At 35.8% G+C, this 26,846-nt stretch overlaps 1 protein-coding gene across 6 annotated transcripts; it reads right to left on the reverse strand.

The window, feature by feature from the left end:
• Positions 1-587: 587 nt before the first annotated feature.
• Positions 588-26,599, reverse strand: LOC136784872 (orexin receptor type 2-like). Of its 6 annotated transcripts, none has more exons than XM_066745791.1 (10): positions 26,187-26,599; positions 20,087-21,475; positions 18,311-18,486; positions 13,769-13,911; positions 11,440-11,612; positions 10,925-11,111; positions 10,659-10,762; positions 9,720-9,843; positions 9,076-9,245; positions 588-3,311 (listed from the first exon to the last, which is right to left on the reverse strand). In XM_066745791.1, exons 2-10 carry the CDS (start codon positions 20,135-20,137, stop codon positions 2,937-2,939), a joined length of 1,503 nt encoding a protein of 500 aa, XP_066601888.1. In that variant the 5' UTR covers positions 20,138-21,475; positions 26,187-26,599; the 3' UTR covers positions 588-2,936. The 6 variants fall into 6 exon arrangements, with proteins under 6 accessions (XP_066601888.1, XP_066601882.1, XP_066601905.1 ...); XM_066745785.1 differs by lacking the exon at positions 26,187-26,599 and adding an exon at positions 25,828-25,890; XM_066745808.1 differs by lacking the exon at positions 26,187-26,599 and adding an exon at positions 25,590-25,788.
• Between the last annotated feature and the right edge of the window lie 247 nt (positions 26,600-26,846).

Raw genomic sequence — 26,846 nt, forward strand, 5'->3', positions numbered from 1 at the left:
CTACGATTATCCTCTTCCACCCTTAATTCATATCTTCCCTACCTGACATTTTCCTCTAAATTGCTTTTTTTGACTCGAAAAGGCGTTTTTCGAGCATCAAATATGACGGAAACTACCATGTCCTACAGAAAAAAACGTTAATCGGTCTTTCACGATCCATGGTCAATTTTTAAAAATTTACATTTGATGCCCTTAAAATGCCTTTTCTAGTCAAAAAGGCAATTGATATGAAAATGGTAAGATGGGTTTGTTATGGATTAAATATCAGTCATTAAATCCCTTGTTACTATTCCACTTTATCTTACATGTTACTACAATCGTATGTTGATCTGTCGAATTAAATATATGAGAAGCAGTAACGGAATAAAATTTTATCATTTTATCAAATATAATGCATTCTAATCATAATGTATGAGAAATTGAAATAATGGAATCACTAAATTCAATAGAACAAAATTATTAATTAACACTGCCTTTTTATTGACTTGAATCGCTTAAGCTTCTAATTTTTTTCAGGATTCGTAGCGGTTAAAAATCGCAAACTCAATAGTTTTTAGTTTTTTCTTTTTATTAAAAATACACACAGATATGCTTTGCATAGTTTACAGATTTTTTTAAGCTAGCATATGGCCCAGAATTGCCCAATCGTAATTAACAAACAAATCAATATCAAAAGTTGACAAGTTAATAAAAAAAAAGTATAAATAGCTTTACTAACAAACGAAGTTAACAAAGAATCTGTTCACCGTGGTAATAATAAACGATGATAACGTTGAATGGCAACGGGGAGAAAGACTAAGACGTTTACCAAAAGTATTTGAACAGTATAAAACTTAACATTTAAAATAAAGCAGTGTTAAGGCGATCCTAACCCCTTCGATGTTCTTTGGATCGAAGTCCTATAAAAAAAGTATCTTGTTCTTCTAGCTTTGTTTGAACAAGGCCTCTTTATCACTTATCCAATTAAAAAACGCATTTACGACCACCAATATCTATCCCTGGAGGTAAACAAGTTCTTGGCTCACGGACGCAATTATTTACCGATCTTAATTAATTTATTGACACTCTTGTTAATGCAGGAAAACCTTTCGACCCAGAAAACATCGTGCTTCATTCGCTGTATATTTAGCATTTTGTTAAGAAAACCTTCATAACCATAAATCTAGCCTATCGTTTTCCTTGATTACTGTAGTTTTTTACGATGACCTATAATGAAAATAGAAATGCACGAATATAAATCTATAGAATCGTCAGTTGTAAAATTAGCCTGATTCCCACATACCGATATTCTGCTTATTGGTTAATACTGTAATAATTCGTTTGCGAATAATTGAATTGTAAACTTTCAGCATGATTTTCCAGACTTTTGTAATAAATAAAAAAAAATAAAAAAAAACTATATAGGAAACAAGGATCACAGAGTAAAGGTATAAAACGTTTGGTCACCACTCGTAACTCATGTTTCAAGTTTCGATATAACTTTATTATTTCAGATGGGTTCTGCAACTGGAATCTGCATGCATCAACAACCAAAGATCAATATCAGCTTTAACCTATCAATAGGCACATTGACAGTAGATACATTGTATTTTCTGTAACAGAGGTAAAATAACACCTTTTGTGTGCCCAGAATTCTACGAGTAATCCTTTCAAAGATACCAAATTGTACTCGTAACCAAGTTTTCGTCGCTAATTGGCTTTTGTATCAAGCTTGATGTGCAGTATGACCTCAACGTATACACACTGCACTGTATAATAGTATATTATATCGTAGTACTACACGTAAGCAAGGCAATTACTTTGGTTATTGATCCTTCGACACTCGGCATGGAATGTTGAGAAGCTAATTGCCTTGCCACAACTTGTACTTTCACTTGAGTGATTTCAGGAAACGCCTTTGAATTAAGAAAATGATCAAATTCAGAAAACTCAAAGTTTTGCCATTGATTCGTAATTTAGATATTAAGTTTAATTGGCGCAATCCATGAATGCTGCGAGGTTCTCGGAGGATAGCCTAAATACATCTAATGAATACTAAGAGGATATGAACCACCTGTAACACATCCAGCAGTTTGATTCGAAAATTTACCTTGAGAAAGGAGATACGAAATTTTTCATTTACACCCATAGCAATTAATCTTAACTTAATATCTGAGCGCCCGTGTCGTATATAGAGATTAACTTTTTCTTACGGTTTCTTAACATATACTAAATTGTACACAGCCTGGAAAATCTAACATTACGTTTAATTGAATTTTAGAGGCGGTAGTAGTGTCAAGGGCCTAAATTCAGTTCGAGATAGTCGCGAAATGCTTTTTCACTTTGTGAAGCCATATGAGATTATAGGATAAGATTTGCTTCCATTTTAGCATTGGTTTAACAATTATAATCAATATGGAAGTTCGAATAATTAGATTTTATGATTGACCATAGAATTTCAATTAACACAAATCGCCCTAGTTTCACCGCAGGTTTCCGAATGTCCTGAGGTGAATCATCGTACGATGGTCCATATATTTATTTAACGTTATATAATCATTACACAAAATAAGTATCTCTTACTTGTATGGAATATTACGGGAATAACCTAACATGCATTGATATTGGGAGAAAATGTTAGATTACGAAGGAGCCTGAAGCTATGGCATGATACATTCACGTTTCCATTGACAATGGCCCTCTCCTACCATTACCATTCAGAATCCCCTTAAAATCCCATCAATATTTACATACTAGACGACTGTGCTGCCCTAATCTAAAAATTTCCACTATCAATTTGGAAACAATCGATATCGATCGGACAGCTTTAGGTTTTTTATTTTTTTCTTTTTTTTTTTAATAATCCATAGTCTCTCAGGGCCGTACATATACATAGGACTAATTGTGGGGGGTTGTAGAGAGAGTTATTAAAAATTAGAAATTTCTTTCGGTTGATATCAGTGTTGTTGATAATCGGACCGGTTTGGTACATTAGCGTTGTTATCCTCCTGATTATCCTCGTGATTGACGACCGGGTTGACAGGATTCGTGTTGGTTTCATGAGTACGCTGGTCCGTAGGTGGCTTTGCACCAGTACGGATGCCTTTCAGCATGTAACAGGCACGCTGCTTGTAAAGGCTGTCGTAACCGCTGCTGGAGGTTTGCCTACGGGTAAGAACTGTACGATGTCTACCCAACGGAATGGCACACCTGCAATTCAACAACATCTTCCTCTGGCGTAAGATTCCTCGCCAGGTTCCACCTACGCCCCCGGCTATCGGTGCTCCGCAATTCGCGCAAACCCCATTCACCACTGCCGTTCCAGGAATACTCTGCAACAATATTGCAAACATTTCGTCTTTCCTCCCACATCAACTTTCTTCCCCTCGACGCTCCTTGTCATCAGCTTTCCTCTACTCTCTGGCCGCGAGCAAACTCCACATATGTATATACAGGGTGTCCCATGAACGATGGCCATGTCATTACCATCGGATAGGGGACAAAAATCTAAGTAAAAAAGTTCTAAAAACTTTTTTGCTAGCACTCTTGGTTAAAAAGTTATTTGCAATTAAAGATTATCGATGACAGTAGCCTTTCTTAAAGAGGAAGATTGTTTTGGTTGCATTGTAAAAGGCCTAAACTGCTAAGATTCTGTGAATTAGAATACTAAGAAAAACACAAAGTCAAACATCCACTTGAGACTATGAAGTGGTTGAAGGCCGATCGGCAGTTTCGAGCGCAAGCGCCATAAAAACAATCAAAACATAAACACTTTCGAGAAAAGCTAAGAGCTAAGATTGAAACTTTTCCAACTTTCGTTTAGCAAATTAATTATTTATATTTTTGAATTGTGTATATTTTTACGATGAAAATCAGTCCAAACATGACATAATTACGACTATTTTTAGCGATACTATTAATTAATTAATTCTAGAATTGACGTAATTATGTCACGTTTGGACTCATTTTAATCGTAAAAACACGCACAATTCAAAAACATAAATAATTAATTTGTTAAAGGAAAGTTGCAAAAGTTAGCCCTTAGTTTTTCTTGAAAGTGTTTATGTTTTGATAGTTTTTATGGCGCTGGCGCTTTAAACTGCGGATCGGCCTTCAACCACTTCAGAGGCTCAAGTGGATGTTTGGTTTTGTGTTTTTCTTAGTATTTTAATTCATAGAATCTTAGCATTTTTGGCCTTATAATGCGACCAAAACAATCTTCCTCTTTAAGAAAGGCTACTATAATCCAGAATCTTTAATAGCAAATAACTTTTTAACCAAGAGTGCTGGCAAAAAAATTGTTAGAACTTTTTTACTTAGATTTTTGTCCCCTATGCGATGGTATTGGCATGGCCATCGTTCGTGGGATACCCGTATATATGCATGTGTAACACACGTCATGGGCCATAACATGTCATTGGTAATTGATATAATTATTAATTTACCAAAGGCTTCCTCTCAATTTAACCAAAGCAATATAAAAATTAGCACATTTGTAAAGAAAGTCACTATTCCCAGAGATTGCCCCTAAATCTTCTCCCACTTTTCCAACTTTCATTCCCTCTGGATACAAAACGATCGAGTTGTATCGAATCTTGTTCAATTTAATCACTGATCCATCAGTGCTAGCGTCAGGCGATTAAGAATTCGATAGGAGATTTATTGGTAGCGGGAACATTTTGCGTCGGATCGTATATAACGAGAACACCACAAAAACAATGAAACGACCTTTGAATATCAGCAGCAATATTGAAAATTGCTAAATATCACCGACTGGAATTCGTACGTTTCTATGCCATTCGCGTAAATTACATCGTAGGATTTACGATCGGCGAGATTATTCATGAAAAATACACGCAAAAGAATGAAAAAAATTGGCGAAAAGAATTTTCGAGGTATATAGGAGAGGTAGAAAAGGTAAGATTGGATTTTACGGTTAACCCTAACCGTTTCTATTTCTTATCCGGATCACTGCTATTTTTTCGATTACCCAAAATAATAGGTTCATATATCAGATAGAAAAATACTATACCTAATTGATTGGCAGCCGAAGCAATGTGCAGTATTCAGTGATGTTGAATACTTTATTTCTCATTTCCCACAAAAGTCCATTTGTTTCTTTTAAAAAATCCCGCGTCTAAGCAATCCTTTCAGGTATTTTAAGAACCCTAGATTAGACATTTGCTAAAAACACCATTCTATTTGTTTGCCTCTATCTACCGGTTTATTGTAAGAATAGACATTCATGTGTGATATATATATATATATATATATATATATATATATATATATAGAATTTTCCTATAGAAAGAGTGAGAAGGAGGAGTGGAGATAGAGGGATATGGTTAAAGGGAAGGGGTGGAACGATATTTGTGCTGTCATTTTAATTAAATTCCATCTATCAATGTGAGTCTTATTCCCACGCGAAAGATGGAAGTAAAACTGTCAGACTTTAATTTGAAAAAAAAAAAGTAGGTGGATTTATTAACGTGATCATTTACAAGCTACTTGAAATATGTTATTCGTACGATGATATGTGGTTTTTAAAATGTATTGAAGATCAGCTAAACAAATATTGGAGCTTTTTTAGTACCTCGTGATGAAATCCAGCCACCTGTTGGAGAAATATGCGAGCTTTTGCAACTGGTCTGATCGTTTCTATTTTGTGACCTAGTAAACTTTGATCCCAGGCTGAATTACCAAAGGCCTGGAGAAATTCGCACAAAATCCCTGGCACAGTACTGAGATCCTCTCGTACTGGTTGGTAAAATATTTCTTGAATAGAAGGGATTACTATACCGCATTAACTTTCATGAAACAGATAATGTCCTTTGCTCTTAGCAAGAAAGTAGAACTCTTCCCAAACGCACACACACAACAAACTTTCAATCCTGTTTTATGAATAGTACATGAAAACTTTTATAAATCTACAAAATACGGTGTTTCAACATTCGCTCTTTTATTACTGGTATATTTATTATCTGTACCAAAGAATTAAATTATTCAGACACTTTTCAAACTATTTATCGATGACTCTTGGACATGGAATATTTTCCCACACGTGTATAAATCTCCCCTATTCACCCTGTATAATTTTCTAAATCTCAAGGTTAAATCAATTAAATCAAAGCTTGCGAATAAAAGCTCCATTAACGTTTTTTCTTTTAATTCATTGTGAATTTCTGCAATAATGAGAATAAGACTCGAAATTTTTGCCTCTGTACTTTGGTGTTTCGATGATGAATAATAACAATGAGGAGATAATATTCCCCGCGTGAATTTCGTTTGACAGAGGGTGCCCCGTGTCGTCTATAATCCTCCCCCTTTCTCTTTTCGCGGCTTTTAGGACAAAATGCATAAACTTTACGAGGTCGTCCCGGCGGAAACATCGTCACCGGCTTTGAAGAATAACGTGCCAGCTTCTCTATTGAGCACGCAGAACTCCAAGTTCTCTGGAAAAGTCGATCTTAAAATGCTCAAACCTCATCCCCGTACACTTCTAACCTTGAAGAACTCTCCATTTTATTTCCGTGCAGCTCCTCCGAATTTCTCACCCATCGGAATTACCATCCCCTCGTTCCAATCCATAAAATCTTGAGCACGGAGCCAAATACGGTGCCGCGGAACGCCTTTTCTCATCGATAAACAGAATGAATTTTAGCCCTTTCAGTTTCGTTCCTCGCGCGCTGACCTTTCATCAAACGTACATACTCATTTCTATTATCGATAAATACGAGTTTAACGAGAAAATATATCTCTTTCCGTTACGCGCATGCCAAGAATTTTTTCTATCGACCAATCCACCCCGAATTCCACTCCTTTCCATCTAGATCGTGCTCCACAGTCGATGGGATAGTGAGATGAAAGTGGCTGATTGCGTTATTGATTAATTTAATAAATGGGGCGTCTCGCAACTTCGCCCCTCCAGCCCGCCCTTTAAATTCCCCATTTCCTTTCCCCACGGACCATTTGTAATTGTCGTTTCGCCGGAAGGCAGGCATCCGCCAAGGCGAAGGATACGATTCAAAAGAGATGCTGGATACGTCAATTCTCATTAAAACGAAACTCACCTGTAAATCGTTTGTTGATTATATATCAACGTTATAATAAAGCAATGTACCCCCTTATGAGTGCATGGAGCGTTCGACCAATAATAATGATTGAACAAAGGAGAATAATAAGTTTGAATAGCTGAGAAAATATTGCTCCAAGCTTTGAGTATAATGAATAATGTATTTATAATAAAGTATAAAATGAGAGAGAGGGAAAGGAACGTTGGCAGGCTGCTGTGACGTTAACGAATTTTTCGGCAAATAATCTGAGAAAATTTGATAAAGCGAGAAAGAAGGCAGTAAGGATTGTTAAAAGCCAGCTTAGCCTCGTGCAAATAACACTCCTATTCTACGAAGCAGAGAATTTAAGGTTGGCGGTACGAAGTCTGACACTTTTCGAATTTTTGTCAGAAGAATCATCTAACGCTGGGTCTACCAAGCTTGTAACTTTGCTATATAGATTTTAGTAAATGCAGAAAGTAAATAGGATTCGTTATCCTTATGAATTATCTATCCAAGTGATTATTTATTAACTTTAAATTACATTGCAGACACTTCTTGGTATTTATTGCTCCAAGGATTTCATCATACTGCACAATACCTTCTTATACGAGGAATGTGTTAATTCATTCAATAAATGTATAAAGATTCGTTTAAAAGTTAAATGAAAAATGCAAAAAATACATGCTAGAATTTATATTATTCTTGCTTCGTAAGACTTTTCTATTTGATTGTTTATGTAATATCCCATGCACCCTTTGTATGAATATCCTTTTGGCGAGCAATACGTATCAATGAGCTACACTTCCATAACACTAAGCTTCGACCTATTCCGATTAGTCGCGAATCACTCAAAGAACTATCACATCTATTAATAATGTACATGTATACATATATTCCTCGATGCATATAATTATATTTATCTCTATTTTCTGATATTTTTTCGCTTATACAGTCAAAGAATATTATATATATCTACGTAATTACTGCTCTTTCTTTGAAATCTAGTGAATCAGGGATGACAAAGAAAGAGTACGTCAGAAGATGTTGCACCGTCTGAGAGTTAAGGAAATGGTAAAAATGCTTAATGCACGAGGTAGCTCCTTGCCTCTTCTAAAAATGCCATCCGTGAAAGGGGAAAATGGATACTCTCGAAACGTGGCATTGCCCAAGCTCTTGCAAACGTTGCAAGTACTTTTTACGCTTTCACATTCATTGGTAAAATTGTACAAAAAGAAAAATCAATTTCACCACTATACCAATCATCAAAATCACTACGAGCTGTGAGCGTATTTCGCACATTTTCTCATTTTTCTATTTCTCAACGTGACAAAGCATCGATTTTTTGCTTTTTAAATTTTCTGCAACAGCTGCATGGGACGTATGACTGTGCCTAGCTCAGATTTGCGAGGAAAATTTTTCGTGGTTAGTTTTAAATGAGAGTAAAACCGCGCGCGTGTAGTTAAAGATAAAGTGATTGTCCGCTAAAATTCAGCGATAAATAGATTATGTAAGATTGAAGAAGCTGGATGAGCTTTTAAACAAAAAGGGATAGAGCAATATTCGCATAAACGTGAAAAATGAAGATAAAACTGACGGAATATGAAAAGAGCATTCAAAAACTGAATACAAATAAATAGATCCAGCTCGAAGATGCATTATTGTTAAAGAAACGAGAAAAAATAAGCCTTCGACGGGTATAATGCAGCAAGGTCTGAAAGTAAAAATGAACAAGGAAGCAGATAATATTAACGAGTAAATGCAAAATATAATTAATCATTTGCATCATGTATAAAAATGTTGACTCTCTATCTCCCTCTTTCTGTCAATTTTCAGGGATTTAAATTTTTTATCGAGGAGTATATGAAAGATGGAAAAACGTGAGATGAAAATCAATAAAAGTTTTTGAATAAATGGTTGCATGGAGCATATTGGAGCTGCATGCATGACTATTTGTTAAAATTTTCGCGTGAGAGAGAAACGTTTCGTGAAAGATATATACCAGATTCGTAATGTTGGACATTTGATTGTGGGAGTTACTTACCCCGTGGAGAGGTCTCCGAAGGGCAACATTTCGAGGAACGCACCTGAGGATTTCCCTGACGCTGCGCCGGAAGTTGCGCGTCATGAAGCAGTAGACGACCGGATTTAGTGCACTGTTCGCGTGTCCCAAGAACAGGCAGTACTTCGAAGCATTCTTCACAGTTACCCCTTCTGCTGGCAACAATATCCAATATTTTTTTCTCGAGTCTCTCATAAAACACTTCAGCGTCCATAAATCGCCTCCCTCCCCCCCTCTCCCTTTTCGTTTCGTCCTTAACCCATTAACTCATCGATGAAAGGAAATTGTTTTTCGGAACAAGAAGATATTTTACCGACGAAAAAGTAGAAAAAACAATCAAGGAAAAAAATAAAATAACTGGAGTAAGTTTCGTAAATGAACAATTTTTAAAAAACCACATTTTACTTTTAATCTTAAATTTTATTAGAATTTACGAGGCATCAGAGTGTAGCGAGTCAAAAAAGATAACGGAGGAAAATGCTCGTGGTATAAATATGAAAAAAATGAAAGTTACATTATTTTCGTAATTTTTCACCGGTGGGACTTTGCTACTTCCACGCTACTTATGTAGATTTATAGATATTAGTTATAGCATGATAATTTTAAAAGTTGGAAGATTTACTTACGAACAGCGCTGATATCGATGAGCAGTCTTAAAACGTTATAGGGTAGCCAACAAAGGGCGAATAGTACGGCCAGTAGTAAAAGAATCCAGGCTATCCTCCTGCGTTCTCGTACCAGTCGGAAACTCTGGAATAAAAAGCCATCCCAGCTAGTCCATTAACGCAATTAAACCAGAAAGGATCAGAAAATGAATAAGAAGCTAAAGTAATTGAAAATAAGAATTGAAGAAAGTGAGAAGTAAAAATATTATAATGAGAACATTTATTAAATAATAATTTATATTCCATGCACGAATCCTATTGGATAGGGAGATTAAAAAGTGGAGCAAAAATGTATTGATGAAAGGTAATCGGCGTGTGATGAGAGAGTGAGTTTCGACTCGAGTAATTTAGATTTTTATTGGTGAACACTGAATGGTCGGTAATGAAGCAAAGGCGAGTAAACCCCTAACTAAAATCGTCTCGTACCGTAGGTTGTCTAACCAGTGCACAAATTTCCCAAGAACCCCTGAGCCTCTGAGTAATATTTCTCCCCTCTGCTCTCTACCAGTGAAACATTTTCTTTTATAAAATTAAAACCCCAAATACCACGAAGCCTTCTTTTAGTAAATTCGCTCTCCGTGCAATAATGAGTAAAAATGATTTAATTAAATTTGAGTAAATAATTACAATTTGGATAGGTAATGGAAACATAGTATTTGCAGAATGATGATAATCCTCTGGGAGTTTACAGAAGATAATCGCGTCGATTTAACAAGCACAATCAAAGACTCGACTAGCGCGTGCATCGAATTAAATGAATATAGAGGATTAATGGGAGGATCATGGATGGATAAATGGTAAGGGGTTTAGTGGAAATAACGCGTAAGTCACAAGAGTGGGGGCCTAGGGGGAGGAGATGAGGGGGAGGTAGTCAAAGTTTGATATGGTTGGGGAGCAAACCTGTTGCGAACTGGCGCTTCCCTCGACGCTGTCACAGTCAAAAGGTGGCTTCCTGGCACACAGAGTTCGACCCATCAACGAATATGCCACTATCACCACAAACCCTGAACAAAGGATACAATTAAAATTAGACATTTTTATATAATAACGAAGATCAATTCTTTGCTTTTACAAATGCATATAAGCAAAACAATGAATTGCAATCGTTTCTTTTTTTCGATTAAATAGAATGCGTTATTTGTTGAAATGTTTTTGAGAATTCTTACCTGGCAAAGCATAGACCAGGATGAAACAACCGAGACCAAAAATCTGGGGCTCGATACCTATTGCCCAAAAGTCCTCTGAGCAGACAGTGAAAGACGGCGGTGGATCTTTCGTGCAATTCTTCTGCAGTAATCGAATACTTTCGTTGGATAAGTTCTGATTGTTGTCGAGGGGATCTTCCAATCTCCTCTGACAAAAAAAAATTGGGCCATTTAAATCAGAGTAATATTTGCTGATTTTTTAAAAGTACAATGATGGGTTGAAAAGGGACTGGCAGTAGGGGAATCTTTTAGAATGGTTATGGAATAATGGAAGTTTTCGATGGTCGAATCAAATAGCGAGGAACGTCAGACTGTGTATCGATAAGCTACTCGTGTCTCAAGTGACCGAAGGGCTCTTCTGGTTGGCTGACAGTTAAACTGGAGAACTCGAAGTTTCAAGCGATTCATGCAGGAGTGATCGTTTAGGATAGTGGACGCAACTTCGTTAGCTATCCCTTCAAGGACGTTGCACTTACCCCTATGAAGACCGGAACGAAGATGAGCAGAGCTCCCAACCACAGAATTATAATCACTATCAATGTACTCCGACGATTGAAGATACGCCGAAACGCTATTGGACTCCTGATCGCCAAGTACCTATCGATACTCATCGCTGTTATCGTAAATACCGATGCTGCCACCGATACTCCTATTTTATAACAAAAAGAAGACATAAAACAAAAAAGATTTATAACCCAATTCAATCTTCCTATCGCATCAAATTCTGTAGATGAAACAAGTTTTTAGTCATTTAAAATTTAACCGAATCATACTCCATGCAAACGCTTCATTCTTCAAAGTGCTCGTAATACCGATATTCTGAGGCAACGGAGTATTTTGTTTAATAAAAACCTGCAGAATTTTATCATCCAATACAAATTTACAAAAGAATTGGATCATCCTGATTGGATTTGCCCACTTGCAAATTTACAAAAGACAGACGCTTCGCTTTATGTCATTTACAGAGCTCGATCCACGTTTGATGAATTTGGAGATATTTCTAGCAGTTCTTGCTAGGGTTTCCAAATTTGAATAACTCGATGTTTTCCAGAGATTTGTCGATTAAATGTTTTTGCAAAAAGATGATAGATTTTAGTTCCGTGAAGGTTCAAATCAATTTTCATAGTCCAGCGAATCATTGTAAATCGTTGCTGTTGAAATTAATATTAGTGAGAAAAAAATTCTGTATATATATATATATAAATAGAAAAAAAGGTAAAAGAGCCATCTCGAAGGTAGTCGTAATGGGATATTTGGTACTAAAGTGGCAAGTCTTGCTTTTCATCAAATGAAATTTTTGTTGGATCACCGAGTCGCTAGGAGAGAATTAAATAATGGAGAGCGTGGGAACTATTGTCACGAAGATTTTTCGCCAAGTGAAGGATAGATAAAGATAGGCAAATCGATATTTTATGCATGAGCTTCAATATAACTACAGTTTCACCCTCGTAGCAAACTGGCTTGTGATACTGTATTTACGTATAATAGACCAAGCCAGCGTTTCTAACAATAAAGCCGCGCTTACCCTCGCCAACAACCCCATTTATTTCACAACACCTCACCCTCTAAACTTTACCTGTTTCTCAGCGTCCTTTTACAATTCTCATCACTATTCCTTAAAGAAAAAAGAAAAACAATTGTTTTGCACAACCAATCAAAATATAAGGATATTGTGTGCTACTAAATATACATATATATAACAGTCTTTCATAGTTTATTTTATTTAGTCAATCTATTCTATGTAATAATAAAAAAATATTTCTAAAAATTCATTTCGCACATTTTTTTATCTAAATTTATACGACTTTACCAGCCGATTAATTATATTCCTACAATATTGATCCCTTTGTCAGTTCTTTGTCTTTCGTTTGCTCGAGGTATAAAATTATGGTATAGCCGTGCGAGAGGAAAATCCGGATTTTGGAGGCTATAAGTGCGTGATTCGTGGAGAATTTCCACGGTAGATAATTTGATACCAGAACGAATAATGGCAGCCGTCATCCGTGATATAAATGGAGAGACTCAAAGCTTTCAGGCATTTGTTACACAGATTCAAATCTGTCGAGATCTCCAAGGCAAATAAAATCCAGGGTCCGCGAAGGGATGGAAGTCACCCTAATCAGAGAAAAACTTTTCTTTCCCGGTTTTTAACTTGACAGAGAAATCGAGCCTCGCTTGTCTTAAATATTTCGCATCGATCCGCCAACGCACGAAGCCAACTAAATTCACTCGGTACTATGTCAATAATCTATCTCCTCTCTGTTGCATTCCGACCTTGAAAGCATCACTCGCGAAATTATAGGAGCAAAATCAGAGTTAATCGTTCATTACAAATCGCCCATGAAAATGCAATAACACGTTCACAGATAGTAAACACTTTAATAAGCTGCAATACTATAACGATTCGACGATTTACAATTGTTAAACATTTGTAATTTAGGCAAATGACAGCCCAAATAATACATTACAATTCCAAATAATGAATCTAAAGAAACTATATACTCTTGTTTACAGCAAATTTGTATACCTCAACCGGAAATAAATAAGGGATTTAATTCATCCTTCAAATGAATGGTCTGCACCAATGCATTGGAATGAAAATTGATTATCGAGCGTTCGCGTTCTAAAACGTTAAAGGAGCTTATCTAGAAAAACTACCCCTTTTGTGAGGAAATTTGTATGCGACAGTCTGACAGTAAAAAGGATTTAAATTCATCCTATACTGGACTGCACTGGTGTTGGAATGAGAATTACTTCCAGATCTTTCAACAGGTTAAAGAAACTGACGTGTTAATTGCTACTTACCCTGAAGGAAGGACCAAAACTTGCACATGAACTCGCCATAGTTCCAAATGCCCGTAGCCGACTGTTTAATAGCCACTGGCATGCAAACCGTTGTCACCAGAAGATCAGCCACCGATAGATTCACAACGAAATAGTTTGTTACACTGAAATGCAAAATATTTATATTCACACAAATCCATAAATCTCTCTTAATTACATTTATTTTAACTATATCTTAATTACAATAAGTTCTGTAATGAAAAACACATCTATCATTACTGCTGCTGCGTTAATATTATTAATTCATAATTAACTGTATGCGACTTCCCCCTCAATGAGAAATTCCTCTCGTCATTTTCGATAAAATCATCCTCAGTTATATCCATGGAATATCCTGTATTTGCTCCTTTACGATTAAATAAAAGCAACAGCGTTCGACAAACAGAATAAAGCTGATGGCAAAGTGTGATTTATCGAACAATTATTCAATCAAATTTGTATTATTATTGTAATTAATTAAACGGTAATACGTGATAGGTCAAACCATGCACTTTGTAGCAAACAAATTAATGTATAATTTAAACCCTTCGAGCTCTTTCGCATATTCGTATTTAAATAACCGCAAAACAACAAAATTTGTTCATTTTATACCAGTGAAATTCGAGGTACATATAAAACTTTACTATATAATAAATACAATTGTTTATTGGATACTTTTTTTTCTATTTCATTTGATATCCAATTCTAAACTGTGGAAAATTCTTCGTGGTTCATGAAAAATACTCAAGGCACTTGAATCCCAAGAAACTGAAGAAGCTATTATCTTTGCCATCGAGATGTGGAATTGCTTGGTTAATGTCTCGCGCGTAGCCGGGCGTGCGATAATTTTTACTCGAATAATAAACGAAGTTGGTGGTGCGGTTTATTTAATCGGGCTACCGACGCAAGTGGGAATAGGCGGGCAAAAATATGCACTCATCGCTGAATGCCTCAGGGCCCTCGAGGTCTCATTCCTGCAGTAAACCGCCTTTGTGCATCTGTTTGCACCTCGAATATTTCAAATTGCCCTTCGATAATTTGAGCAAAATGCAATCCGAATAATCAAAATCCCTTTCATTAATAAAAGGATTGAATGTAATAAACTTTACGAAACAAAATATATCTACGAAAATGTTTCTTTGAAATAATAAAATTTGATTATTAATATCCAAGCAGCAATCAGTTTTGTGGAACTGACCAACGAATTTTGTTATCAATCAATTATTATAATTTTATTACTAATCAATGTTTACTTTTATGCGATCCATAAATAAGCATTCATAATTACCAATCTAATAATCATTATTAAATAAACCGGTCACAACAGTTTTAAAATTAATTTTCATTGTAATAATAACAACTATGTTTATATAAAATTTAGTAGACTTAATTTGTAGGTATAATTAAGATTTCTTTTATATATCGAAAATCAAATATATTATATATACTCAATGCTTTTATTTATCGTTATATTCCTATTATATTAGTGTTTTATATAATTAGCAAGTAGTAAAATATAGCTGTTCCAGTACTTCCAGTAACAAAACAATTTCGCCCCAGCATAGTATATAGCCTCTATATGATAGATTTTGCCATCTCTCGCTAATGCAGGTAAATTTTTTGCATTCGTCTTTTTGTTGCTTTCATGAGACTCGAAGCGGAGGCTAACGACAGGTATACATGTGTAATACACATATATACGTTAATGATAACACCAAAAGAATTGCAGTCATTACCATTTATGTATATTCAATAAAACTTTTCGACGAAAGCACAAAATGTCTCTATGAATTCTCCAGTATTATTCAATGCACGTCATTTATTTAAACAAGGAACTTTCTGTTAAATTAATAAAATGAGAATTTTATAACTATAAAAACCATTGTTAATATTTATATAAAAGTTACTGTGTAACTACTCTTAATTATTATTATAATAAATATGTCTCTCCAGCGGAAGTAAAAGGATTAAAATTATTTTCAGTAGTTATGCTGACTTCAGGGAAATTTACGCCCCAGAAAATGGATACTCCGTGTCTTATGTTTTACCCTCAAGGTGACGTCATCGCCCGCTTACTTTAACTTCTCCGACACGAGACTCTACCAAGTCTCCAGATACCCCCTAACAATTCTTCTTCTTCTTAGCTTCCAAGATTTGTAGTGGTAGGTGTTGACTCGGTCTATTGAAGGAAAGTAAACGACACAGTAATACTTTTATCGAAAAGTTCTCTAGTACGGTGATGAAAAATAAAGGAGATCTCTCGAGGCGACAAAATGTCGCAGAGCTAGAAATCCAAATGCTACTCATGGCTACCACACAAAATGAATATAGCGAAGAGGTAGTATATTATCCTGCACGCTTGTACAAAATATTGAAGCGAGAAACTCTCACAATCTACAATTATTTATAATTCAATAACTTTGCAGCTACGACATTAATTATCTGACATGGCCTTAATGACGTCTGCTGCTTCTGATACTGCTGTATCCGTTTAATTAAATTTAGATTCCGATAAGTTGTAACAGCAAAAATGACGATAATTTAATAATAGGATTCATAAGCAAGATACAGCATAACCATGCTTAATCAATTAGTTTATGATAAGTTACACTGTATATAAAAGTTGCCGAAGGGAAAATTGCTTTCGTCCTTAATCGATTCTTGCTGCTTCATCTAGTCAACGACTGCTACTCAGCTGTGTACAGTATTTTCTTCAGTATCCGTAAACTTTTTATACGAGCTTCAAGCACGTGCTGAACGACTGTTGCTTCGTAATATCAAATTACTTTTTAAAGAGTTAACAAGAGTTTATGTCAGACCAGGACGCAATCGGAATAATTAGCCCAAAAAAAAGACTCTTCAACTACTGTCTCCAGATTAATTGAGAACACTTGGAAATGGCACAAAAATATAGTATTTCTATAAAATTTTGAGTGTCTTATTGCCTATAAAGTCGAGTCTTATTAATTTGTTTTGATTTTTTTAAATTTGCTAATTTCTCGCTAATTATTGGGAGTATAATGAAAGAGAGAATATCACACTATATATATATATAATAACTATATAATTATTGGAAATTTGATAAGTGAGAAATTCCATTTCTTATATATAGTAATTCAAACACGCATCATGTGTGTATATATATATAACGAATATTATTATATTTAGTGGTGAAACACCATTTGCATTAGCCTAGCCACAGATGCTGTACCCCCTTCCACCGAGGTCTGCAATCTGGCCGATTCTAATTAACATCACCCGGCGTTATATCGCCGTTACGAAATCCAATATCGTGACAGAACGTTATCGGAAACGTCTCCGATCCATCTGCATCTTGGCCCTTTATTATTATCATTATAATGAATTATACTTATCGATATAAACGACCTCCCAAGCACCCTTTCACAACAATTTAAATTCTTTCATAAAAATTTTCCATCTCGAGAAATACGGTTCACTTGTATAATAAAATAGTTAAAATGTTAAAGTAGAACGTTATTGGACTGGTCTCCGAAACACCTGCATCTTGACACTTCATTTTATCATAATTATAAAGAATATATATGACCATACCAGCTCTTATAATTAAATTTTGTAATAAAATATTAATTTCCATCGTATATATAATAGCATCCACTTGCATAATAGGATAGTCGAGCAAATAACCCAGTTATACTCTACTTTCATTCAAAAATAACCATATTATATTGTTCCGGAGTTTATCTTTCTTTAGGTAGTATATTCTTATTGCAGCTCTATTGAAATTATCTTTGAAGTATCTCTCCAAGTTTCTACGAAATACCACCACCCCGGAAGCGTTTCTTCCTTCTTTCATCTAATCACGCTTTTGGCCTACAGCCAGTTTCCGTTTCGCGTCTAGATAGCCCCCTCAAAAGTAGATTAATGAAGGGAACAACGAATCCTTAATTTAATCTGACTTTCGGCCTTACCGAAACGCGATCGATGTTGGATAAACTACTTTTAACACTAAAAAGTTTGATTTCACACCAGATACCATGCTATTTTGTTAATTACTGTGCGTTTATACGTAACGAGTGTAAAGGAATTAAATTTAAATTACATTTGACGTGACCACGATAGAAGACGGAAGAAGGAAGAAAGTTTTTTTAAATTACCAAGTTAAAACGCATCGTCAGCAAGGATCGATAAAATTTTACGCTTGACTGTTTATTAAGTTAGCTCGGAAGTACTGCGCAGCGTATTGAAATCCCGAAAAAAATTCCATTAAATTTTTCACGTCTCTTTCGAAAAGCTACGGAAAAATTTGAAAGCCAAATTTTAAACCAATCTTTTATATTAACATCGATTGATCCTGCTCGACTTTTAATCAAACAGTGTATAAAATTAATTCGGATAAACATTACTTTTTGTGGTAGAGTTCATTGAGTGATCAATTTATTTTTAAATCATTCTTATCGCAACTACAGTATACAGTGCACATAATTCATTTTATAGTGTGCAATGTCTATATATTTGCGAAAAATGTTAATTAGCCACACCTACCTTCTCATGTAATGATATTTGAAGACCACAGCGATTACCAAGAAATTAGCTACGATTGCCAGAGCTATTACAGGTACGTATAAAATAATCAGCAGATAATTCGACTCCCCGTGGAAATGGTTGTAAAAATCCCATAACATATCAATGGTGACTTCGCAGGAATCGTTAAAACTAGCCTATAAAGAAACAAACATCGAAAGAATTAGTCCAGAAAAGAGATCGCATTAATAAAATGAGGAAAACTCTCGTGAATGATCAAACAATGGAACATCTCGATATTATTATTGAGCTTTCTTTTCATAACAAAAATCAAATAGGTTTACCATTCAATTTATTTTTCAAGCCTGTGTAAAAATTACGTGTTTACTCCGAAAATTGTTTTACAAGGGAAATTTTAAGAAACACCACGAACACTAGTTAAATAATATATATATATATATAAATGTCAAGCCATACCGATACACGTGGCAGTCCGATTGTTTTCTAAGAGGTCGGATATTTGTGAAATTTAATTGGTTCGGCTTAACCTGTCAGTAAAATGAACACAAGAATCCACCCAAAGGTTGCGCAATTTAAAGCTAAGCTGTGCGGAAGCAGATTGCACAGCAATGGCTTAAGGGGCTTTGAATGTTGAGTCGAGAAATGGTTCGGTAAGACTTACCAATAATTGTCAAGCAAATGAATTTATATCGACCCTTCACGAAGGCCTTTTTTTTACCAATCTTTTGTCCTTGTACCATTTCACTCGTAACTTTTATACACCAATTAAGAAACATTGCAATACGTATATAACATAAAGGAAAAATATCTTGTTACGTTCTTTCTAATTAATGCGCAGTAAGAGAATTCATATTTCCACTGGTTCGTTGCTTCATTTTACACAAGGAAGTGAAATAAAAAGAATAGCAACGGGAAAACAGTGGAATAATTTGAAATTCTTAAATAAACGAGTAGTATAAGTTGACTGGAACATGAGAAATCAAACATCCAAAGTGTATACGCGTTAGTTTATCGTTGCAGTACGAGAAAAGTACACGACTGGGCGTATGTATCTCACAGTGGAAATTGGTGGTGCTAAAGTAAACAGGGAATGTTAATAGAAAGTACGCATACCCGGAGAAGGCAGAACACACACGTCGATAATAAACATTTAATGACAGCGATAAACGGCTTTACTGCGACAAGGAACAAATCGACGTTTCTATCCAAGCCCCATAAAGCGTCGAAGCAATTCTGTACTCTTAAATCATTGAAATGCAAACGTTTCATCATCGTGAGAAAAGTCCGGACACGTCGAAAATCCTCACCAATTTCCGAGAGGATTAATTGACAAACCACGAGAACCACCAATTAATCCAACAATAAACTCCACTTAAGCTTCCTTCTTCCAGAATTAACTCTCGTAAGATTTTTGCTCGTTATTTCACCGAATGAATGAATTCACTTACCAAAGAGACTATTTAAAATTGCAATATATTTTCTTTGGACGTGCGAAAAAATAAAGTTTTAATATACATTGGAAATTTACATATAAATTTTTATTAAACTATATATTCAAGAGCTTGTTTGATGCATTCACTTAAGTCACGCAATTAATTTGTGAAATAAGAGCGAAATGGGTATAATTATAGTAATGAATTGTTAACCATGCAAGAGTTTATCGAGTGAAGATTTCATTATAAAAAGAAATAAAAGTGGATTACACGGCGCAGGGTGAATTTGGGTTGATCATAAGTGGAGAATAGTGTAAATAAATATTCAGTGTATGAGACTGACATTATCGATTTTCTCGATGTTTAAATGGATGCTTCTCGCGTCTTCGTCCATCTTCAGAATCCTTCAGAAGTCCTGGTAGAGGGGTTGCTCGTGTTTCGAAGCGTGCACGTGGCACCAAATACTCGATCCCACGGGCATCCGAGAACCTGGCCCCTTGTATATGCCGCTTGACTACTAAAAGGACGCAGCTCGTCCCTTCCTCTCACGATTTCTCACCCATCCGATCGTTTACTCTCGTTCACCCCTCTCATTTTCTTCTATCCACGTTATCTTCATTCTCTTTCCTGCCTTTCTCACTCTTTCACCTCCTTATTTTTTCCCAGTTTATTCTCTTCTTATCCTTGCACCGAAACAACAATTCGTGCAAACATCTGATTTCTCCCTCTCGTGCACACACTCAAACACACATTTCCAACCCTTAAATTCTTATTCACAAACACACCCTTTCCACATATTTTATCCTTCCACTAAATTTAACTTTCATCGAGATATCCATGCTCACTATTCCTTTTTCAACATACAATTCACCGAATAGAAATATCGTCTTTTGACAGTGCTTGCAACTTTAGTGATCTAGTTTAAGTTTTATTCTTCAAAGCTACCACTAATTTCCACTGATTCACTCATCTCAATGACTGTAGAGAGACCATAACGATTTTTCATAGCCAAGTTTTGTAAGAAGGGCCACTGAAACGGACACGGCTATCCTTCTTCATTTTGCCAGTAGGGCAGATTACGCATGAAAATCTTTTCCCAACCCCCGGACGCCCTCGCATTTCCTTTGTAACTGTCACGTCTAGATCCGTTGGTAAATGATTGCCATTAGGAAAAAAAAAACTGGTTCCGCGTATCAAAAATGGATCGGTTCTGCTCTTTCCCTTTCAGAAACACACAGCTGCACTTCCAATTTATTCTCCAGCCACCCCCTTGCGTGAGCTCATAATTTTAGAAACTTCTCAAGCAGCGCGAGATATTTATTCTCCAGAGTTTACCCCACTTGGTTTTTGATTCTCTCCTGTGAAAACTCCCAACTGACCAGTTTTGCTCCCTCAAATATAATCTCCAACTTTCTTATTCATCGTATTCATTATAATTTTCCCCTCCTATTATTTATTACTTTCGTCTTTCGATATTCGTTCTTCATATCTCGGGAAATGAAACAGAAATTTCTAGACCGTTTAATCGAAATAAGACATTTGTTTACTCCTTTTGTTTTCCAGTCGTGTCCGTTGGTCGACGATGAGTCCAAGTGCTTTTCTAGGCCAGTCGAGTATTAAATGACGAGCGATTCTCTCAATCGGATTAGAACCATTATCATTATTGTTATTCGTATCATCGTCAGTGTACAATGCACGACCGAACATTTTTCCTCCGCATTGACCTTGAAATCTGAAAATTTAGAAATACAAGATAACCTCCTTTTGGTTTCGTGCTTTTATTGTTATTTTAAGATGACTTTGACAAATAAAATGATAATGAGAGGAATTGTGGAAGAGAAGAGAGAGTCCGTTTCGATATTCTTTGCTAAGAAGACTAAGAAATAGGTCGACTTATGGTCAGACTTCTTTTTCTACTCGATTCATTCGTCCGCTCGCTATTCATATATATTATAACAAACTCCTACGTTTCACGTGCTCAAATCACATTTTTATTATAACGGGTAATTTTCTAATTAAAAATCAAACATGCGAATCTCCAACGAAATTTTGTTCGACTGAATTTTGTTTCCCAAGTTCCGTTGTTCGTGGCAAATAATTGGAAATAAGGATATAGAACGAGTGATTCGAACGTGTGGAATATTTTTGCCACGTGTCAATATTGGGATAAACGAGAAGCAAATAAATGGTCGATGCGCGGTTGTTAGAAATTTTCATTCTTGAAACTGCAGGTCGATCATTCAAACATCGACAGCACTCTGAAGCCATTTTTGTACCATTATCCTTCTAGGAAAATGACTGCAATATTGCAGCGATTATTCGAGAGTGTATCGTTCAGCAATTAATCATCCACATATTCCGTGAATAAGAAACAAAAACACGGCCAATCAAATTTGATCCAAGCCGGCTTGAATGGCTCTATTAAAGGGACTTGTCCGGGGAGAAATAAAATTTCAGGAGAGTTCGTGGTGAAAATAACTTTGACTAGAATGGGCCAGTCGCGTGTACCGAATAATTTTGCACATTGGAATCGTATCACAACGGAAGGATAAATTTGTATTATTTGTGCAAATATTCATTTGACCCTGTCGTCCAGCTAATCACTCGACTATTGATAAAATCGAACGGTTCTATTGAACGATCTTGATGCATTTGGAATGAGTTTTATCCGAGCAAATACAATTCCAGGTAAATAATAGAAAAGTTCGCTTAAGCATGGAGCGTTTTCTGCTATTGAAATAATCGCGATACAAAGAAAGATCGTTCGAAGGAGCAAAAGCCTGAAAGAGCGCGTAGCTGCTGACGCAGCTAATTACGTCAAGAGCCACTCCTGCCGAATCTAAACGCATCCAAAGCAGCACCTTTTTTTCTTTAGTGCATGGAATAAAAAATTCTTAAAGTTTGATTGATTGAAGGAATTCGATAAATGCTGTCTCCCTGTCACAGCAATTTCGTGAAACATGGAGCATTATCAACGTTAAGCTCGCCACTTTCTCCCTCGCCATCTCTCAATCATTTCATTTTTTTTTCTCCATCTAACCCCATATCTTTCTGACCGAACGTAGAAATTTAATAGCTATAACCTTGGCAAGCATAAATTTTTATCGACACGATCACGTAATAAAAAATTCACTTTACAAAGTTAAAGAGTCGAACTTTGGTAGCTTAATAGTTTATTTTTTCTCCACGATTTGGTTATCGGCTATTTCGGTCTGTATACGAGCAAGCTTACCCTCATGTGAACCTCAATATATTTTCGTCGCTCATATATATATATATATATATATATACCGTACCTCTATTTTGCATAACCGACAAATACTTTTATCTATTTTTTCAACGTTATTATCGATAATTTTGCAGTTCAGACTTTTTTCCCATTTACCCTCTGATGAAACAAAGAAAGCCTCTGTTTCTCTCTCACTCTATCTTTATAGTGTGCATATATGTGTATATATAAATATAATATAGTAAACTACATCATTTTGCTCGTTTATTTATCATCCCTTTTTTCCACTAAGCTCATGGAAGCCGCAGAATCATTCTGGGATATAAAAACGAATCGCGAACCCTGATGCAGACATCCACACACAACTACAGGGGAAAATGTCTAATAAAATTCGGGAAAGCGACACAGTTTTGCATCGATAAATATACTGGGGCTATTTACTCTTTACAAAATCTTTCGTAATATTTAGTAGTTCTCTTTGAAAATCTCATAAAAATATAAGTAAAATATCGAAGAAAAGAATTTACATCGATTTACCCGCATATCGTGAATTGAACGAGAAACACAAATGTGCTGTTCTATTTTTAACGAGCTGCACGAACAACTAAAACTATACGAGGAATTTCGTTGGCTTATTTTTTTCATTAGAGAAAGTAAGCCAATTACCAATTGAGAAAAAATTGTTCGAATTATTACACGATAATCATCAACTGATTGTATTAAATTGAACAAACTAAAATGGCTAGCTATTTTTACCGGGTTTACATAGAGCGTTATAATCTGTTTACGTTTTACCACTATTATTATTTTCGCGTCCCATCAATTTGTGCAAGAATTTCTCAAAGGAGAACCAGCAAAACTTTTCAACAACGCCGGATGATGTTTGCATCATCATCAAAGGTAAAATAAGAAAAATAAGCGACAGAATTGCAGAAAAGTTATGACGGAAAATAAATTTTTAAAGATAATCATAAATTTTCTCGGTTTTTATGACTTATAGACGATTATAATTTTCAGCATGATTGAAGTGGTAAAGCTCGAGTCATATCAAATAGGATCTCTTATTATTTCTAGATCTCTTGAAAAACAGACAAATGCAATTGGACTTTCTTCCGTAGAAAACTCGAGTAAATCCTGATGAAATAGATAGTGTGTGCGCAGTAGTGCTGTATAGTTGTCAAGCACGCACCCTTAAAACTAGACTAATTTGAATTTTTCCTTCATCATTGATTCAAGGTCCTAGACTTTACTTTATTTTCTTAAAGCTTCGGAATTTTCAACGAATTCAAAGGGTTTATTTACATGGAGATTGACGCGCTTGTAAAACATAACGCGTTATTCAATATTTCCGCAGTCTGAAACGAAGCATATACAGTAGAGTGGATCGTTCCGGATGTTCTTTCCTACAGACTGTCCGGTGATAATTCTGACATCTATTAGAGATAAAAATTTTAAAAACCAAGCACACGCTATTTTTCTCTCTGTAAATAACATGGTCGGGATATTTTCAACGTAGAAATTTCTTAGGAAACTTAATTTAAAAGTTTCGATTGTTTATTATTTACACGTACGTGATAAGAATACAAGATATTTGAAGAAGAACAGATTTGTGTGAAAAGAAGTTAAAGATTTTTTTTCTTGCCGCAAAACTCTCGTAGTTTTCTCCATGCGGCTGTTATAGACGAAAAATCATCCAACTTGGTTCTACTCGGTTTTAAGAAAACTTTTGGAAGTTGCAAGTTTTGCCAAGGGTGAAGTAATTCGTCAACTGGAAATACTAAAACGAATGCTTCTTTTGTCGTGATGAGCAAAGGGTAAATTTTCCGAACGTTGGAAGGAAAAGTGCAATTTATTCTATCGGAAAATTTCGATAGTGAGAAATTGGAGTAGCCAAATGCTTTGAAATTGGAATAATGCGATGTGGAAGATACGATCCTCTTGAGATAAACTTCCAAAAGAGAATTACACAGTCGCCGCTCGAGAAAGGATCCGGACGAGCTAGAAATAAAAGTCCGAATCTTTCAAGGCTACTTCCTCATCGCCAAATTTTTTCGACAAATTTTCCAACAACAGAATTGTCATTCGAAGAACATATTTCTGCGAAATGTGCTTTAAATCAATAAGTCAATAAACTTTTGGAGGAAAAGTCTTTTCGTAAATAAACCAATCCCATGCGAGTATAACCACATGTTCCCCCAAGGTTTTAATCACGTTCGCTATGTCCATTAAATTGAAGCTAATTAATTTTCGCGTTTGCGGGTGAAACTAATTTAAGAACACAATTACCAAGCTTCGAGGTTTGTCGGTTCGTATCAAAAGAAGGCACGCGCGTTTTATAATCACTTTTCATTGCAACTTTAATTGACCAACAATCACTCTGCCATCGAAACAATGAAAATTCGTACTAAAGCTGGCAGATTTCAGGGGAATGGTAAAATATTTTTAATATATAACACTATCCACATTGGCAAACGCTTCCTGCATGTTTAAGAAATACGAATGCACAACCAACAGTAGCAATAATTTATTAGCAGCGCGTGCAGTCGACTCGAGAAAGGTAAACAAAGGTTTGAGAAAGATCACTGCCGCGCTAAGAATAGGTGAAAGTTTTTTTTACCGAGAGGACAATTTTCAGGATTTTCTTTCGATCGACCAATTTCAAATGTAAACACGAGGTATTTCGCTCTTTGTGAAAAAAAACTCTCTACTACCAACAATTTTTTCCCGACGTGATAGGAAAATTTTACCGACGCACCAGGGTAAAATGGAACATTTTTAACGAAAGAATTTCATCGCATTTTTACAGCGAGTGGCCGAGGTGATTAATGAGAAGATTAAAGTATCCGTATAATTACAACGAGCGAGAAAACTTGAAAATTCTTCGAGAGGCCGCGATTTCTCGAAAAGTTTCGTATGCGTATCATCGGCGAACTGAAATGGAAGATCAGTGGTAGCCACTGACGAACATCCCGCGCACGTTGGACGTATAAGTCGCGCATGCGCCTCTTTCTCTCCCTCTTTCTCGCTTTAAATAATGCTCATATATACATATATGTATACCATTCTTCTGCTCTTGCTCTCTTTCAATCTCTGTGTTACTCTCTCTCTCTCTCTCTCTCTCTCTCTCTCCCGGTTTATTTAAGCATCCCTCTCGTATCCTCCAACAAATTATTATTCATTTTCACCCTTGTGCTCACATTCGCGTGTCACTTACCTGTCTGTTCTTGCAAAATGCCACCGATTAATACGAACTTTTTCAATAAAAAGTCTCTAAAGCTCAAAGATCAAGAAACCATAATAATGTCTCGTGATGGTATATAAGTAATTAAAAAAAGTCAAAGCCTCTTATCTTCTTTTATTCAAAGATTGACATTTCAATGTTTCGTTACCAGTTTTTAAAAACACTAGCTTATTTAATAAAATTGTTATAATGAAAGACTATGAGCTTTCGTTAGATAGACACGAGCGACCGAATCCGTACGCGAAATGATCGCAATTAATGCCGAGAGTATATCGAAATTGCGTTGATAGACGCTCGACCTTCGTCACTATAGCGAATAAATTTACGTGAAAGTTTTTGTCAAGAGACTCGCGAGTCGCGATTTCTCGAAAAGTTTTGTGTGCGTATCATCGGCAAACTGAGAGGCTGAGAGCTAGGGAATAACAGTGGCAGTCGCTGACTAACATCCCGCGCCGCGCACGCTGGATGCATTAACCGCGCTTGCGTCGCTTCAATCCTTTTGTGCGTGTCTCGCTCTCTCTTTATAATCTATATACTGCTCATCCTGCTTTTCTTCTCTTCCATAGAAATTTTTATTTATTATCTCATCTATCCATTCTCGCATCTCATCCACCTTTGTGCGTATGCGTGTAT

The sequence above is a fragment of the Prorops nasuta genome, unplaced genomic scaffold (assembly GCF_024137725.1).
Source record: "Prorops nasuta isolate Cenicafe-Biocafe unplaced genomic scaffold, Cenicafe_Pnas_1.2 PNAS00003, whole genome shotgun sequence".
NCBI lineage: Eukaryota > Metazoa > Arthropoda > Insecta > Hymenoptera > Bethylidae > Prorops > Prorops nasuta.